Raw genomic sequence first — 14,866 nt, forward strand, 5'->3', positions numbered from 1 at the left:
AAGAGGATACATGTTTAGTCATAAATTTTGAATAAGTCACGGACCTATGAGAAATATAAAAGGATGGTTACAGAATATTATTATTCCAGTTCTACAACCTTAATAGTTCTTACTAAAACTAACTTTCATCTTCAATGCAACTTTTATTGTGGGTTCTTTTTCTTTTTCTGAACTTTCTATAACAACAGGGATAATACAGCAATACCAAGAAGATAATCGCTTAACCTTCTTATAGCCGAGACATAGCTTGATCCATCATTGATGCACTCTGCATAGTATTTGATTAACGAAGATATTAATAAAAATTGATGTAAGCTCAGAAAGAATGAAAACAAAAGATTGTTTTCTGTCTTTATTACTAGTTTAGCTCCTTTGGCAGCTCGTTCATCCAAGTAGGCAGTTGGCTTAAAGATCCATGCATCTTGGTTCATTCCTCTAACCTCGAACAAATGTATTTGGATCCGAGGGAGTCGGCCCAGAACATGATTCCTCCCCTCAACAAGACAAATTGGCGTGTAAGATTCACTGACAACCAGTATGGTGGGAACCCCATCCATCCCATAACGGCGGAAATGTCAAATTCTTATCACTATAAAAGAATTGTGTAAGATTTTACAATGTCAACCACTGTTATCTACTATCAAGCGTAAAGTTTATATAACAACCTGCATGGTGGGAATCCCATCCCCGAAACGGCGGCAATGTCAAGGTCTGATGCCTTAACTACAATTCCTTCATGTAGGAGACGACATGACTCATTCACGACTGGGAAAAATATCATCTCGATGATGTCCTTGTCTGATAACTTCATTAACTACATCAATGATAAGAGAATAAGTTGCAAATATGGTGTGTCCAGACAATGCTTGAAGTATTTTAGCTTCAAATTTCAAACTTTTTACAATGGAACCATAAAAAGACATGATCCAATTGAGAAAGAGAAAGAGAGAAAGACCTAGGGATCAACTTTTGCATCAGATACGACATGCCTCATCCACGACTGGGAAAATATCATCTCGATAATGTCCTTGTATGATACCTTCATTAACTTCATCAATGATAAGAGAATAAGTTGCAAATATGGTGTGTCCAGATTATGCTTTAAGTCTTTTAGCTTCAAATTTCAAAAAATTTACAGCAGAACCATGAAAAGATCAAACTGAGAAAGAGAGAGAGACCTTGGGATCAACTTTTGCATCGGACATGCTCCTTGCTTTCTCAATGTATTTTGCAATTTCAGGATCAGGCCCTGCCTTGCGCTTATTGTCATAGACATAGAAACCCCTGCGAGGGGTTTCCCCTGGAACAACAGAGTCGCAAAAGATATGCAAGTAAACACGAGGAAATTAAGAACAATGTAGCAAAATGACACAAAGAAATTAAGCCGCCACATCATCTGCATTAGAAAATGTCAGATTAGAAAACTTGGATTAGTTATAAACGAAGGAAAAATGAAAACTATAACTTCTTACAGTTCAATATACATACTAGAAATATATACAAACCTGAGCAAATCTTCCAAGACTAAAATCCTTTTGAATGTAGTAATAGGAGAAAGCCCCAAATCCGGTCCTCCAGACATATGCGGCAATGAAAACACGAATCGCATTATAGATCTCCGTTGCCGTGAAGTAGTGGTACATCAAAAATAAGACATGTTTTAAAGTACAAAAATTAAACTTCTCTGGACAAAGAAGATTTAAGGTCCACCTTTTCCGAGGATGCTACAGATACATGATGAGTGCAACATTTACCCATTCCTAGGCATGTCAATAAACGAGGCCTGCAACAAGAAAAAATGAAGAAAAAAATTAAAATAGAAGAGAAGAATACACAAGGCTTACCATAACCAACATCAAAATAAACAGGCCGTTGGCAATGCCGTTAAGAAAAAGGAGTGCCAAACAAACAAAGAAAAGACCAGAAAATTTAACTTCAACCTTGTACACAGTAAATAGATATGGAATTAAATCCATCATTTTCACTCCTCAGTTTGATGTCGATTAAGATAAAGGACAGGTTTACCAGAAAATGCTGACTTATCATGGTACTTCTTGAGAGAAGTCATTGATGGGACCATAATCAGATGTATATACAGAAAGTGGAAAAGATCGCGATTGTATGCCTGTCAAAGAAAACCAAATCAACGATAAGTTATGGACGAGATTGTGCCCCCTATACTCACAATGATTACAAGAACAATTGAAATAGAACCTATCTACTAAAGATTAGGTTATATAGTCCCCATCCATAAAAAAATGTCATGAACAACAAGTCACTTAATACTGCTCCAAACATGCCAGAAGAAATACCAGAAATAGTCTTTGCATTCGCTAAGAGCGTCCACAGTGGTGCGAGCATAACTAAAGACCAAAGACTAAAAAAAAAAGATCAAATTTGGGTTTGGTCCGTCCTGTGGCGTAGCGGGTGACGAGTAAATTTGGTCGCGCGTTGATATAAAGTCCGCTTCATCGTCCAGCGTAGATAAAGATTACGCCTGGCATGGGGCGTTGATAAAGATAACGCCTGGGATGGGGCGTTGATAAAGATAACGCCTGTATGGGGCGTGAACTATAGCAACGCCTGGTGTGTGGGACGGAGATTATACGTTCGCCCGGGTTCAAAAAAAAAAAAAATGGGGCGTTGATAAAGACAACGCCCCAACCAAAGTTTTCAAAACTTTGTGAAGGTGGGATCATGACTATATCAACGCCTGGGTGTTCGGCGTTAACTTTACGTACGCCCCATCCAGGAGGACATTATACCAACGCCCCATCCAGGCGGACATTATACCAACGCCCCATTCAGACGGACATTATACCAACGCCCCATCCAGGCGGACATTATAGCAACGCCCTGCATCAGGCGTTAACTTTACGAACGCGCGGCTACAGGCGGACATTATACCAACGCCCGTCGGGTAGGCGGACATTATATAAACGCCCGACTATATTTGGATTTGGTCTTAATCGCCGACCAAATTTGGTCCGAGTTTTACTCTTTGATCAAATTTTGATCGATGGTCCGTCCCACTACGCCAGCCCACTCGACACCAAATTTGGGTTTAGTCGTCCACTGCAGTTGCTCTAACCCTACAATACCCAAATTTCCAACAACAAAAAATCATTAACCAAATCCCTAAAAAAAAACTAACAAAATCGAAACAAACCCAAATCATAACTCCAAAGTACAAAACCATTTTTCTTGATTTATCTTACCAGTGTATGAAGGTGTTAACGTTGTAGAATTGAACCATCTGACTTTTATTTCCAAACTCTTTGACGACGAAAGCATTGTTCCTCTTCACGATCTATCAAATCCGAAACCCTAGAAACTTAGGGATTTCACACAAGATCAAATTCAATCAAACCCAGAATCAAAAATCAAACATAGAATCCCTAAAACCCAAATCTAAGAATCAAAACAGAAATTGAATAAAATCCATACATAAGTTTTTCTATTATAGCAAACAAACCTCGCGAAGTAGAGAAATCTATCTGAGAACCTTAGATTTATTCATACTGATTCGGATGAGAGAAATCTCAAAACTATAGGTCAAAGAATTTCATTTGTGATGGATCTCTTTGAAGAAGAAGAAGAGGAAGAAAAACCTAATTCTGATTCACAGTTACTTTGATAGAGAAAAAATACCGAGTGAATCACAGAGAGGAAGAGAAGAAGAGAACCAGAGAGGAGGAAGATAAAAGAGAATGAGAGGTAAAGAAGATAAGAAGAGTTGTTCTCGATAATGATAATGCCCGAGTCAGTTTTGAAGCTGAATCCAAGCATCTGAATGGGCTGAAACAGATTCAGATTGAAAGTGTGGGAGCACACACACGAGTCGCACGCGTAAAAATCTATTCTGTTGCGAATCGCAACTAAAATAAACAGTTGCCAATTTCTTGCAACCAAAATTAGCAGCTGAAAATTCGCAACAGTTGCTAAGTTGTTGCTAATATGAGTTGCTAAAACCCATATTTGGTGTAGTGCAAGTTCGCCACCGAATTGACAGGCTTGTGGCGAGTTTTAGGAGACCAGCCGAGATAAACCTAATAGCACCACATGCTATTTTTCCTGCGGCAAGTCTCTTGACCTTGACTTGCCACCCGTAGCAAACTTCTACATGTTTTCCACGAAAACACTCGAGACATCAAACATGTCACAAAACTGGGGGATACTCATTAGGGTATTGGTCTGGTGGTTTACAGGGTGCGGCGTGCAATACGCCCGTTACAAGAAAGTGTCATGAAGCGGGATGGTTAATGGTGGCAAGAAGTAACGGGTGTAAACGGATCCACTTCCTTCATCATGGAAGCACAATTTCTGACGTTTACACACTCTTCCATCACTCAATCGCTCCCACTTCCTACGAGACTAGGGTACGTTTTATTATGACTTGTATAAATAAGTTTCACCTATTCCCTCCAAAGAACAAGTTTTTGGTCGGCAACAACATAGTATCCAGAAATCACCAAGAACTGATAGTTTTTCACTCTGCAAGCCAGTTCCACTTTCTGATACAAGTCATAAAACAAGCCACATCTTCAGAATTAACCATTTTGGTCTCAACACTCTCTTCGCTTCCCTCCCTAAGTCCAACCCTTCTCCTTCACTTTGTGACCGAAGCAAGCGTGAAACGACCATTTCTTGGTTTAGGCCAGGATTGTACAAATTGTTCTCTCGAATCAAAAGTACTCCCATGCAGTACATTGTTTAGGATTTAGATTCTTTTCTCATCCACATACCCAGATTTACCAAAACCAGCAGAAACAGTTTTCACCCACAAACATGTATATCAATTGGTTCTTGTTCACCTTGATTTATCAAAATACGGAACAAAACTCATAGGTATATCTGTGGGAGACAGATTTATCTATTCAATAGACATTTCTGTGTGAGACAGATTGGTTTATCAAGTCTTCGACTTTGGGTCGTAGCAACTCTTAGTTGTGGGTGAGATCAGCTAAGGGAATCAAGTGCGTAGAGTCCTGCTGGGATTCAGAGACGTAAGGAGCGCAACCGTACCTTGATCAGTGTGAGATTGGTTAGGGCTCAACTACATTCCAGTCCGAATTTAACTTGGAGTAGGCTAGCGTCTGTAGCGGCTTAATACAGTGTGGTGTTCAAATCTTTACTAGGTCCCGGGGTTTTTCTGCATTTACAGTTTCCTCATTAACAAAACTTCTGGTGTCTGTGTTATTTCTTTTTCGCATTATATTTGTTTATATAATTGAAATATCACAGGTTGTGCGTAAGTTCAATAAATTGTGAATCCAACCTTTGGTTGTTGATTAAATTGATTGACACTTGGATATTGGTTTTTGATACCGTCCAAGTTATTTCTTATATTCAATCGGGCTCGCAAATTCTTATTTTTTTGGTTGAAAATTGAGAAATTGGGATATAACTCTTTGATATACTTTTCTTAAGATTGATTCTGACTGTCTAGTTGATTCTCTTGAAAGTATATTGGAGTTAGTCCATACAGATTGCTAAGTGAAATATTGGGTGTGATTGTTAGACCCTCGTTTTTTCAGTTAGAACTTAACTGTCTCTCTTCCAGTTTACACATCTGTTACACTCCGTATAACTGTAACTGTCATATGTTGGCATCTCTTCTCTGATTGGTCCTTATTTTAGCTTCTTTTTTTATGCATTATATAAGAGTACTCTTTCCCTTTCTCTATAATCAAGAAAGATGATTGATTAAATCAATTGCAACCTGTAAATCTAATTCACCATTATTATTTTTTTGAAATATTAATAGATTGAAAAGCTTCTACTAGGGTATGAAATGTCTAAATGATCCTATTTTCGATGCTTCAACATCAATTTTTAGGTTAAGTTCTTCATCATCTATCTCTATTTTTCTTCTTTTTCCTGCAATTTCATCTCAAATCTTGCTGTTATGGAAAATCTTGTATATAAATCTCGTATTTCTCATATTCCCTTAAATCAAATCACTAATGTTCTTTAATACAGGCTCAAGGATGAAATTTTTCTAACCTAGAAAAGCTTGATCTACCATTATTACGAAGATACAAGGTCTCTGGTTTCTTGGATGGATCTACTCCTTGTCCTCCTAAATATCTTACTCAAGAAGATCTAACAGCCGGTAATGTGAATCATTCGTATACTTCTTGTTATGATGATGATAATACACTTATTCTACGGATTCAATCTTTGATTTCTGATTCAGGAATTTCATATGTGGGTGGTGATGATACTGCACGAGAACTATGGTCTAGTATTAAATGAAGATTTACAAAACTTCTACTACTCATTCAATACAATTACGAACGAAACTTCAATCGCTCAAGATTGGATCTGACAGTATGGCCACTTACTTAGGTGAAATAAGAAACTAACTGATCAACTTTCTGATAAAGATCTGAAATCTCCAATAGTGAGCTTGTTGTATTGGTGTTAAATGGAATTGTAAATGATTACAATGCCTTTGGTACTTCAATTCGCATTAGAAATCCACTAGTTTCCTTTGATAAGCTTCATAATCTACTTCATAGTGAAGAAATTGTGGTGAATGATAGATCCAAGTCTTTACTCACTGAAGCTAACAGTAAAGCTCTTGCAGCTTTGCAATCTCAGTAGGCCTTGCTATCTCAACATCGACAAGCTTCTTCATCTGGATTTTCAAGTAATTATCCTTTTCATTCTGCTTACAAATATCATGGGAGAGAGAGCGTACTTTATTCACCACCTTCTAGAAACTATATGCCTTACAATCCATCATTTGAAGTAATTCCCAATTACCTGCTAGATCTTCTACATCATATCCTTTTCTAATAATTTTTGTACCACAATACTACCACCTACAGATCCATCTGACCTTCCATGTCAGACATGCAATAAATCTGGTCACAATGCTCTTGCTTGTAGACACATACTAAACTTTTTCTATCAAAATGTCAGCACTCCTCACAATTGGAGTGCAATGTTGGCTACTATAAATATTTTGAGGGAAATACCTGGTATGCAAATTCAGGTGTCAATAATCATTTAAATCCAGATGAAAATGAACTACAACTTATTTCCACTTATGATGGTTCTAAATCAATACATACAGCTAACGGTGAAGGTATGAAAATCACACACAGTCTCATCTATTAAAAATACTTATACTAATATTTTTGCTTTGAATGGTGTCTTGATAGTGCCACAAGCCTCAAATAACCTATTACCTATACATAAGTTTACTAAAGACAAAAATTGTTCAATCACCTTTGATAATTATGGTTTCTATGTGAAGGATCTCTCATCTGGAAGAGTAACCTTGAAAGGCCCTCAATGTAATGGACTTTATCCTCCACATTTCCTGAATTCAAGAGACATATTAAAACCACAACATATTGCACAAACTATATCTACAACAGACTTAGTAGCAACTACTATTATACAACAAGTCTCTCCAGATATATGGCATAAAAGACTTGCTCATCCTTCTTTCCAGAAACTTCAGCATGTTTGCAGATTTCTCTCAATAAATGATGTACTTAAGAAACCTTTATTTTGTCATGATTTTCAACTTGGAAGGAGTCACAAGTTGCCATTTTCAGTTTCTTATCACTCTAGGACAAGACCACTTAAATTGTTACATCTAGATTTATGGGGTCCTAGTATTGTATCATCCAACTATGGATTCAGATATTATGTCAATGTTATAGACGAATTCTCAAAATTTTGTTGGATATTTCCATTATATGAAAAATCTGATTTCAAGAAAGTCTTCTTTCAGTTCAAAGCACAAGTTGAGAATCTTTTACAAACATCTGTTGTTGTTATTAGAATTGATGAAGAAGGATAGTTCTTAAACACTGAGTTATCTAGTTTTCTATCTGCTAATGGTATTTTACATGAGGTATCATGTCCTGATCCTACACCTGAACAGAATGGAATTGCAAATTCTAAGCATAAACACTTAGTGGATGTAGGTAGAACTTACCTAATACAGTCAGGTCTTGCAGATTCATATTGGGTGGAAGCATTTCAAACTGCTAAATAGATTATCAACACACTACCAAATAAATCTCTTTCTTTCAAGTCAGCATTTGAGGTTTTCTTTCACGAACAACCAGATTATACATTCTTAAGGTCTTTTGGTTGCTTATGTTATCCTTAGTTAAGGCCATATACTCAGCATGAACTTGAAGCAAGAAGTATTCAGTGTATCTTCATTGGTTACATTCCTTAACACAAAGGGTGCAAATGTTTAAATTCTCTATCTGGCAGGGTATTCATCTCAAGACATGTAATTTTTGATGAAAATACCTTTCCTATAAGGTCTCCAACTTTGGGTGCTTCTTCAACTACTTCTGCAACTTTGATTACTTCAAAAAACTTTATGTCAACTGATACAGTTGACTCATCTATCACTGTATCAACTTCTACAGTTGATCTCATTGCCATTGTACCAATTTTTACAGTTGATCCCATTGCCACCGTATTAACTCTAGCAGTTGATCCCATTGCCACTGTAGCAACTCCAAAAGTTGATCCCATTGAAGATGCTTCTACTACTTAACTTCCTTTCATTATATATTATATAAAATGATCCCTCCATGATCACCAGGGATAAAGTGGATATTTTTAAAAAGAAGGTCTTTTCAACTAAACGTACTCTATCTGCAGGTATGAAAACTCTTACACCTCCCATTGTACCTACATGTGTCACTCAAGCTAACAAGCATCCAAAATGGAGGGTTACTTTGGTACAAGAACACACTGGTTTAAAAGATGCGGGTACATGGTCTTTAGCACCACTTAATTGGGGGCCCCAAAAAACAATCAGAGGCCTCACACTACAGGACAAAAAAGGTCATCAAAACCTAATTTTAGCTTCCCCTTATCCAAATATTTTTAAAATGGCTAAACTACTCCTAAATGATTAGTGTTAATAATTAATTAAGTTAATTAGTGTAGTCAGGTTAAAATCAGATATAAAAATTAAAATTTGGAAGAAAAATAAAATTTTGTTTTTGTGCGTTATGGAGAAGAAGGGGAGGTTTTGAAGGAACAATTAGGGTTTATAGAAATGAGTGATTCAAGTAGAGGAAATGATGTTGGTAAAGGTTCAAATAACAAGCATGATTGTGTTGATGGTAAGATTATCTTAAATTCTCTTATGGATTGGATATATGTCACACACAGAGCAAGAGTCGTCAATGTCGAGGGGTGCATATCCTAACGACTCTACAAAGTCGTCAATGTATTGACACCAAAAATGACGACTCAAACCTGCTACTTTTCCAGGTTATGAAAAATCGTCAGGGTAATATGATACACCCTGACGACTCTAAGTAGTCTGGGTAAGAAGAGTCGTTATTTTGTGTGTTTATACCAAGATGACTCTGAATTTTTTTGGGACAGAGAGGCTATTTGTTTTTAACCTAGGGTCATTGACATTAAAAGGGGTCATTCAAAGAGGATCGTCATAAGTTTCTATATTATGCTAACGACTCTAATCTAGGGCTAAAAATATGAAAAACCAGAAATATGATCGTTATCTTCCTCATCATATACTCTAACGATTTTTTATGGTCTTTACATGCATATGAAAAATCGTTAGGGTCTAGGCTTGTCGGGTTGACGACCCTCTTACTGTAACTGAAATTTTCGGGTGAAGATTTTTTTTGTTCTTCTTAGAATCGTTAATGGAAGAGAAGAGTTAGAGAGGAGGGAGTCTGATTTTTTTGTTTAGGAATGGAAATGAATTGGGGGCTTAGGATTAAGAGAGTTAATAGGATTTTAAGATTTATTAATAGTGAAGGGAAAAATGGTATTTTCATTATATTTTGGTACGCCCCTAAAATATTTAGGATGGATATAAAATGCCTGAGGCCCCTAATTGTTTTGTTGGGCCCCCAATTAAATGGTGGTCTTTAGTTGATCCCGATCCTTCTCAGAATTTGATAGGATGTAAGAGGGGATTTCGGATTAATCAGAATCCAGAGGACACGATGGAAAAATTGAAATCTAGGCTTGTTGCAAAAAAAATTCATCAGCTAGAAGGTTTGGATTATTCTAAGACATTCAGTCCAGTTGCAAAACCAGCTACCATCAAAATTCTACTATCTGTATCAGTTCATTTTGACTGCACATTACTCAACTTGATGTTAGTAATGTTTTTTTACATGGGGATTCGAATGAGGATGTCTATATATAACACAACCTCGTAGATTTGTTCATCCTGAGCATCCTAACAAGGTATGCTAATTCACCATTAATAGATTGAAAAGCTTCTACTACCCTAGGAGATAAATTTATAGGTACGTGCTACCTAGGGGTGTGCAACGGACGGACGGTTACGGATTAGGGTCACCCGTGTCCAATCCGTCAAAATTGCGGATTTGAAAAATCCAACCGTGTCCAGCTCAATCACCCGCGAATTTCATATCCGCGGATCAGCGGATAATACGAACCGGAGCGGATTAACCGCGGATTTAGTAAGCCAAAAAAAAAAGGTTTTCAAACCACAAAAATTTTCTGTTCAAATTAGTTAAGCTTACATAGAATAGTCATCAAACCACAAAAATTTTCTGTTTAAAATTCATTTGCTCGAGCTGAAAACAAGTATTCAGACTTCTCATAGTACTAATATCTTCTGAATCTGTTGGGATCTAGCAAATTTAGATGGGTTGCATTCTAATTTCAGAGTAGTTGATGCCAAATTAGTATACCAAATTGGTATTTCACATAAATTACTCGGTTAAAAACTGCTCTCCATCTAAAAGGATGTTGATTTTGAAGAAGATGGATAAAGAATTAATAGTTGCATCTATGTGAGCAACCCAAACAACTGTTTGAACTGACACTCTTTTGTTTGAACCAAATCCCTACTACATAGTAATTGTCAGACTCAGGTGACCTCTCTACATAGTATTTGGCACTTAGTAGGGAAAGTCTTGTGTATCCAGTTGTGTTTTTGTTCAAGTTCTGAGATAAGACAATCACTAAAAAGAATTATAAATAATTTGATTGCACAGTAAGATTGAGAAGTAAATACACGAGGAGAGGACCTCAATTAATGGAACCTTTTGCATAGTAAAATACCAACTCTAGTGCGCCAATTGATGAACGGCTAATGTGCTATCATCAATTCATGCATGGATTTGTCATTGATGCATTATAATACAAACTAAAACTAAAACTTTCAATATCATCCGTAGTAATTTTATTAAATTTTCTTACTACCTGACGGTTGATAAATTCGTGAATTTACAAAACCGACCACAACCAAACCGCTAAATCTTACGGATTTGAGAACTCATCCGTGTCCGGTCCATAAACTCTTACGGATTAGTTTTATCCCATAATTTTACGGACGGTTACAGATGAAATGCACCATAAGGGATTTTATGCACACCCGTAGTGCTATCCATAATTTGCTTAGATAGGATCCGCTGCCCAAATTTCCAAGTCAACCTCCACTGGTTTGAATCCTGATTAGAAAAGGGAGGATTATTTGGTTAGATTGTTGGTGCTTCCCACGAGTTCTCAAAATGAATGTAAATTTATTGATAGGTGTCTTGTCCTTATAATAGGCCTAAAATTGACAACCACAGGTCCACAACCCAACCAAATAAAAATAACTTGCTTCACATTGAGGCCAAGTCATAATTCTCACCAATCCGTCGGTGTAGAGAGAGAAATTCGAAAGCAAACAACAATCTGTCACCACAGAAAACCGAGCAAAGAAAAGTTTTAAAAAGAAAACAGGAAACCATATTTAAAACAGCTCTTACATCTCATTCGCCATTTTTCTCTCCTCTCCACCAAAAACAAAATTCTTTTCCTAATTCCCTCTGTAAACAAAACAATTACCATCTCTTTCTTTTTTTCTCCTTCTATCACCACCTCCACCACCACGACACCATTACCAGCCTATCCTGTTTCTGATCAACGGCGGGATGGTACCCCGTCGTCTGCTATCGTGTTTCGGACGAGGTTCTAATTCGAAAGCAAAGAACCCGACAGCATCAGACCACCATGCAACAACGCATGATCAGACGACGGAAGAACAACGTAGAGGGGGAGCGGTGGTCGTAGAATTGTTTTCATCACAAGGTTGTGCTACTTCACCGGAAGCAGAACTGTTAATATCAAGATTAGGAAGAGGAGATTTTAAGGATGAACTTGATGTACCAATAATATTGTTATCATTTCATGTTGATTATTGGGATTATATGGGTTGGAAAGATCCATTCGGTTCAAGTCAATGGACTGTTAGACAAAAAGGTTATATTGAAGCTTTGAAACTGGATACAATGTTTACACCTCAAGTTGTAATTCAAGGTACAACTCAATGTGTCGGTACTGATCAAGATGCTGTCCTCTCAAACATCAGATCTGCTCCTCGTTATCCTTCTCCCACATTGCAGGTATACAACCTAATCAAATTTCCTATATGTCTCTTTTTTCATCTCCTGTTTTTCTTGTATATGCTTGTTCAAAAAAATTATTGGAGAACCGCAATGCGCTGATTTTAGAAAACAAAAAGAAAAACACTGCGCCAATTTCCAGAAAACAGGGTATTCACCATTTTAGTAGGATATTTCGTTTGTGGATTCTACATAACTTAAAAATTAATTTAAAATTCCATAAGAGTATTTTCTTTTGAAAATTAATTCCGTAAGAATATCATTACCATGTCACTTTGAGCATCATTGAACTCCCAGAATCCCAGTGCATGTTCCACTAGTCGTGCTCAATATGCTCTAAAGTTTGGGAGTACTGCATTGTAAATTGTTTAACTTGTTGGATTTTCTAACACACAAGTCGTGATTCGGTAATCGGTATCATAAAACTTGACGTCTGGTAAATTTTTAGCCTCAGGGGCCACAGCCTCACTAAAAAGTGATTATATCACGAGAGAATGTGATGCAAACGCATACTTTGCCAGTCTTGCATTTTGCCTTACTTTTGTGTCCTAACCTTTTTTTTTTTAAGAAAAAAGATTTCAACTATTTTACACGGTGAAAACCGGAGTGCCCTTTGTAGTGAGTGCGATGAGTTGTGAGCACGTAACTCTGAAGCTTGGATTTAGTAAAGGAATATGAAATAATGATTTTCAATTAAAAAGAAAAAAGAACGAAATAATGTATACATAACATGGATTTGGTCGGCAACTTCTTTCCTTTCCTTTTCAGGTTTAGCCGTTAGGTTTTAAGTTATGCCTACAAGTACAAACTACCAACCCACATGGTACCTTCTTTGCCAATTTGTTACCATGACCGGACTATCCAGTAAGTTAAGCAAGGTTAATGGTCCTGCTCCCTAGTGAAAAATATAGCCCAGGGGCCTTCTCAACCTCACTTCATATCTTCTCCACTGTGACAGGAAATAGTACTGTACACTCTCTTTGGCTCACACAGAGCTCCTACTAAGCCAGAGCAGATAGTGAAGAGCTCTTGTGAGCTAATTCAATACGCACACATCTCCTGTTGTCGAGTCGAAATAGATAAGTTAATAGCTTCGGAGAAGCCACAAACTACCAGACCATGAAATGCTGGACCCGTGCACGTGGCCCTACACATTGCACATTTGTAGAATATCACTCCCACATTTGAGCTGCATTTCACTGCAATTTTTTTGGATTGGAGGGATTTGGAGTTGGATTGAGTTTAATAATCGTTGGAGGAATGATTTCATTGTGAAAAGAGAACAAAAACTCTTTGATCAGTGTAATTGAAGGTGGTGAGAATAAATGATCGATGTGGTACTAAATCTTTGTTGTTGTGTTTACTCGTAACAGGCAACATTTGAGAGGCCTTCAGCAGACACCTTACAGGTCTCACTAACTGGACCTTTGAGGACAAAGATTGACAGCCGTGGTGTAGAAATAATGGTGGCTCTCTATGAGAATGGACTAGTCACTGACTGCCCGAAAGGGGAAAACAAAGGTCGTGTCCTCGCTAACGACTATGTTGTACGTAAATTTGAGAAGTTGTGCACAGTGAAAGATATATCTGCAAAGAAAAGCATAAACGGAACAGTTAATTTTACACTCTGGGAAGGTTTCAATAGTAGCAAATGTGGTGTTGCTGTCTTCCTTCAAAACAGCTCCTTGCAGACTTTTGGTGCTCAGAACTTCCAGTTGCCTGAAAACCTGTGAGAGATTCAAATTCACGGAGACACTTAAACCATGCTAATTTGGGACTGCGTTTATCTTGATGCTGGGATTGAGTTTGAACTAGCTATTTTAATGTGTTTAATTTGTGGGAGTTGTTGAGAATGAGAGCACTACACTTGTATTCTTCCTCTATTCATTTTTTTTTCCTTCTTTGAACTTTTATTGTGTTCTAGAGCAGTTAAAACTTCGGGATTGAATTTATTTTAATTTCAAGCTCTCAAAGAAAAAGAAAATGATATATCTTGTAACTATGATGAACCGAGAAACCTTGATGCTAATGCTTAAAATATAATCAAACTTTGATTCATTATTAGCAAATGATATGCAGTCTGATCCATTGGTACCATATATCTACATAGCTTAATTTACATGTTATACCGCATGATAAAAACAAAATCATCATCGATCCTGGCCGGCGGTAGCATTGAATTTTTGAGTCATGGGTTGACCAGTAGAAATCCGATTGCAGAAAGAACTGCTAGATACAGCTGCCTCAAACAAATGCATCAAGAATGGGTCATTCTTTTAACATTTTTTAGCTACGCTATGTTCCCACTCCCCAGCAACTCAAGTACATAACCTTCTGAAATGACTCATCCACCTGCTTTCGCTTCTGGTCTCCTCCTACTAGTGCCGCTCCACCATTGCTAATAGTACAAGGTGACAAGCCATTTATCGCGCTACACTGATCAGAAATGTGTTCTACTCCGATTGACTTTC

At 37.3% G+C, this 14,866-nt stretch overlaps 1 protein-coding gene across 1 annotated transcript; it reads left to right on the forward strand.

The window, feature by feature from the left end:
* The first annotated feature begins 11,755 nt into the window (after positions 1-11,755).
* On the forward strand, positions 11,756-14,397 carry LOC113287761. The gene is made up of 2 exons (XM_026536595.1): positions 11,756-12,395; positions 13,769-14,397. Exons 1-2 carry the CDS (start codon positions 11,925-11,927, stop codon positions 14,126-14,128), a joined length of 831 nt encoding a protein of 276 aa, XP_026392380.1. The 5' UTR covers positions 11,756-11,924; the 3' UTR covers positions 14,129-14,397.
* Positions 14,398-14,866: the final 469 nt, after the last annotated feature.

This window comes from Papaver somniferum, chromosome 6 (assembly GCF_003573695.1).
Source record: "Papaver somniferum cultivar HN1 chromosome 6, ASM357369v1, whole genome shotgun sequence".
Taxonomy (NCBI): domain Eukaryota; kingdom Viridiplantae; phylum Streptophyta; class Magnoliopsida; order Ranunculales; family Papaveraceae; genus Papaver; species Papaver somniferum.

What these genes read in the sequence shown, in the direction of transcription:
- LOC113287761 (XM_026536595.1), top strand. Translation starts at nt 11,925, where the DNA reads ATGGTACCCCGTCGTCTGCTATCGTGTTTCGGACGAGGTTCTAATTCG. An exon ending in ATCCTTCTCCCACATTGCAG is followed by an intron (nt 12,396 to 13,768) that starts GTATACAACCTA and finishes TACTCGTAACAG; the next exon opens with GCAACATTTGAGAGGCCTTC.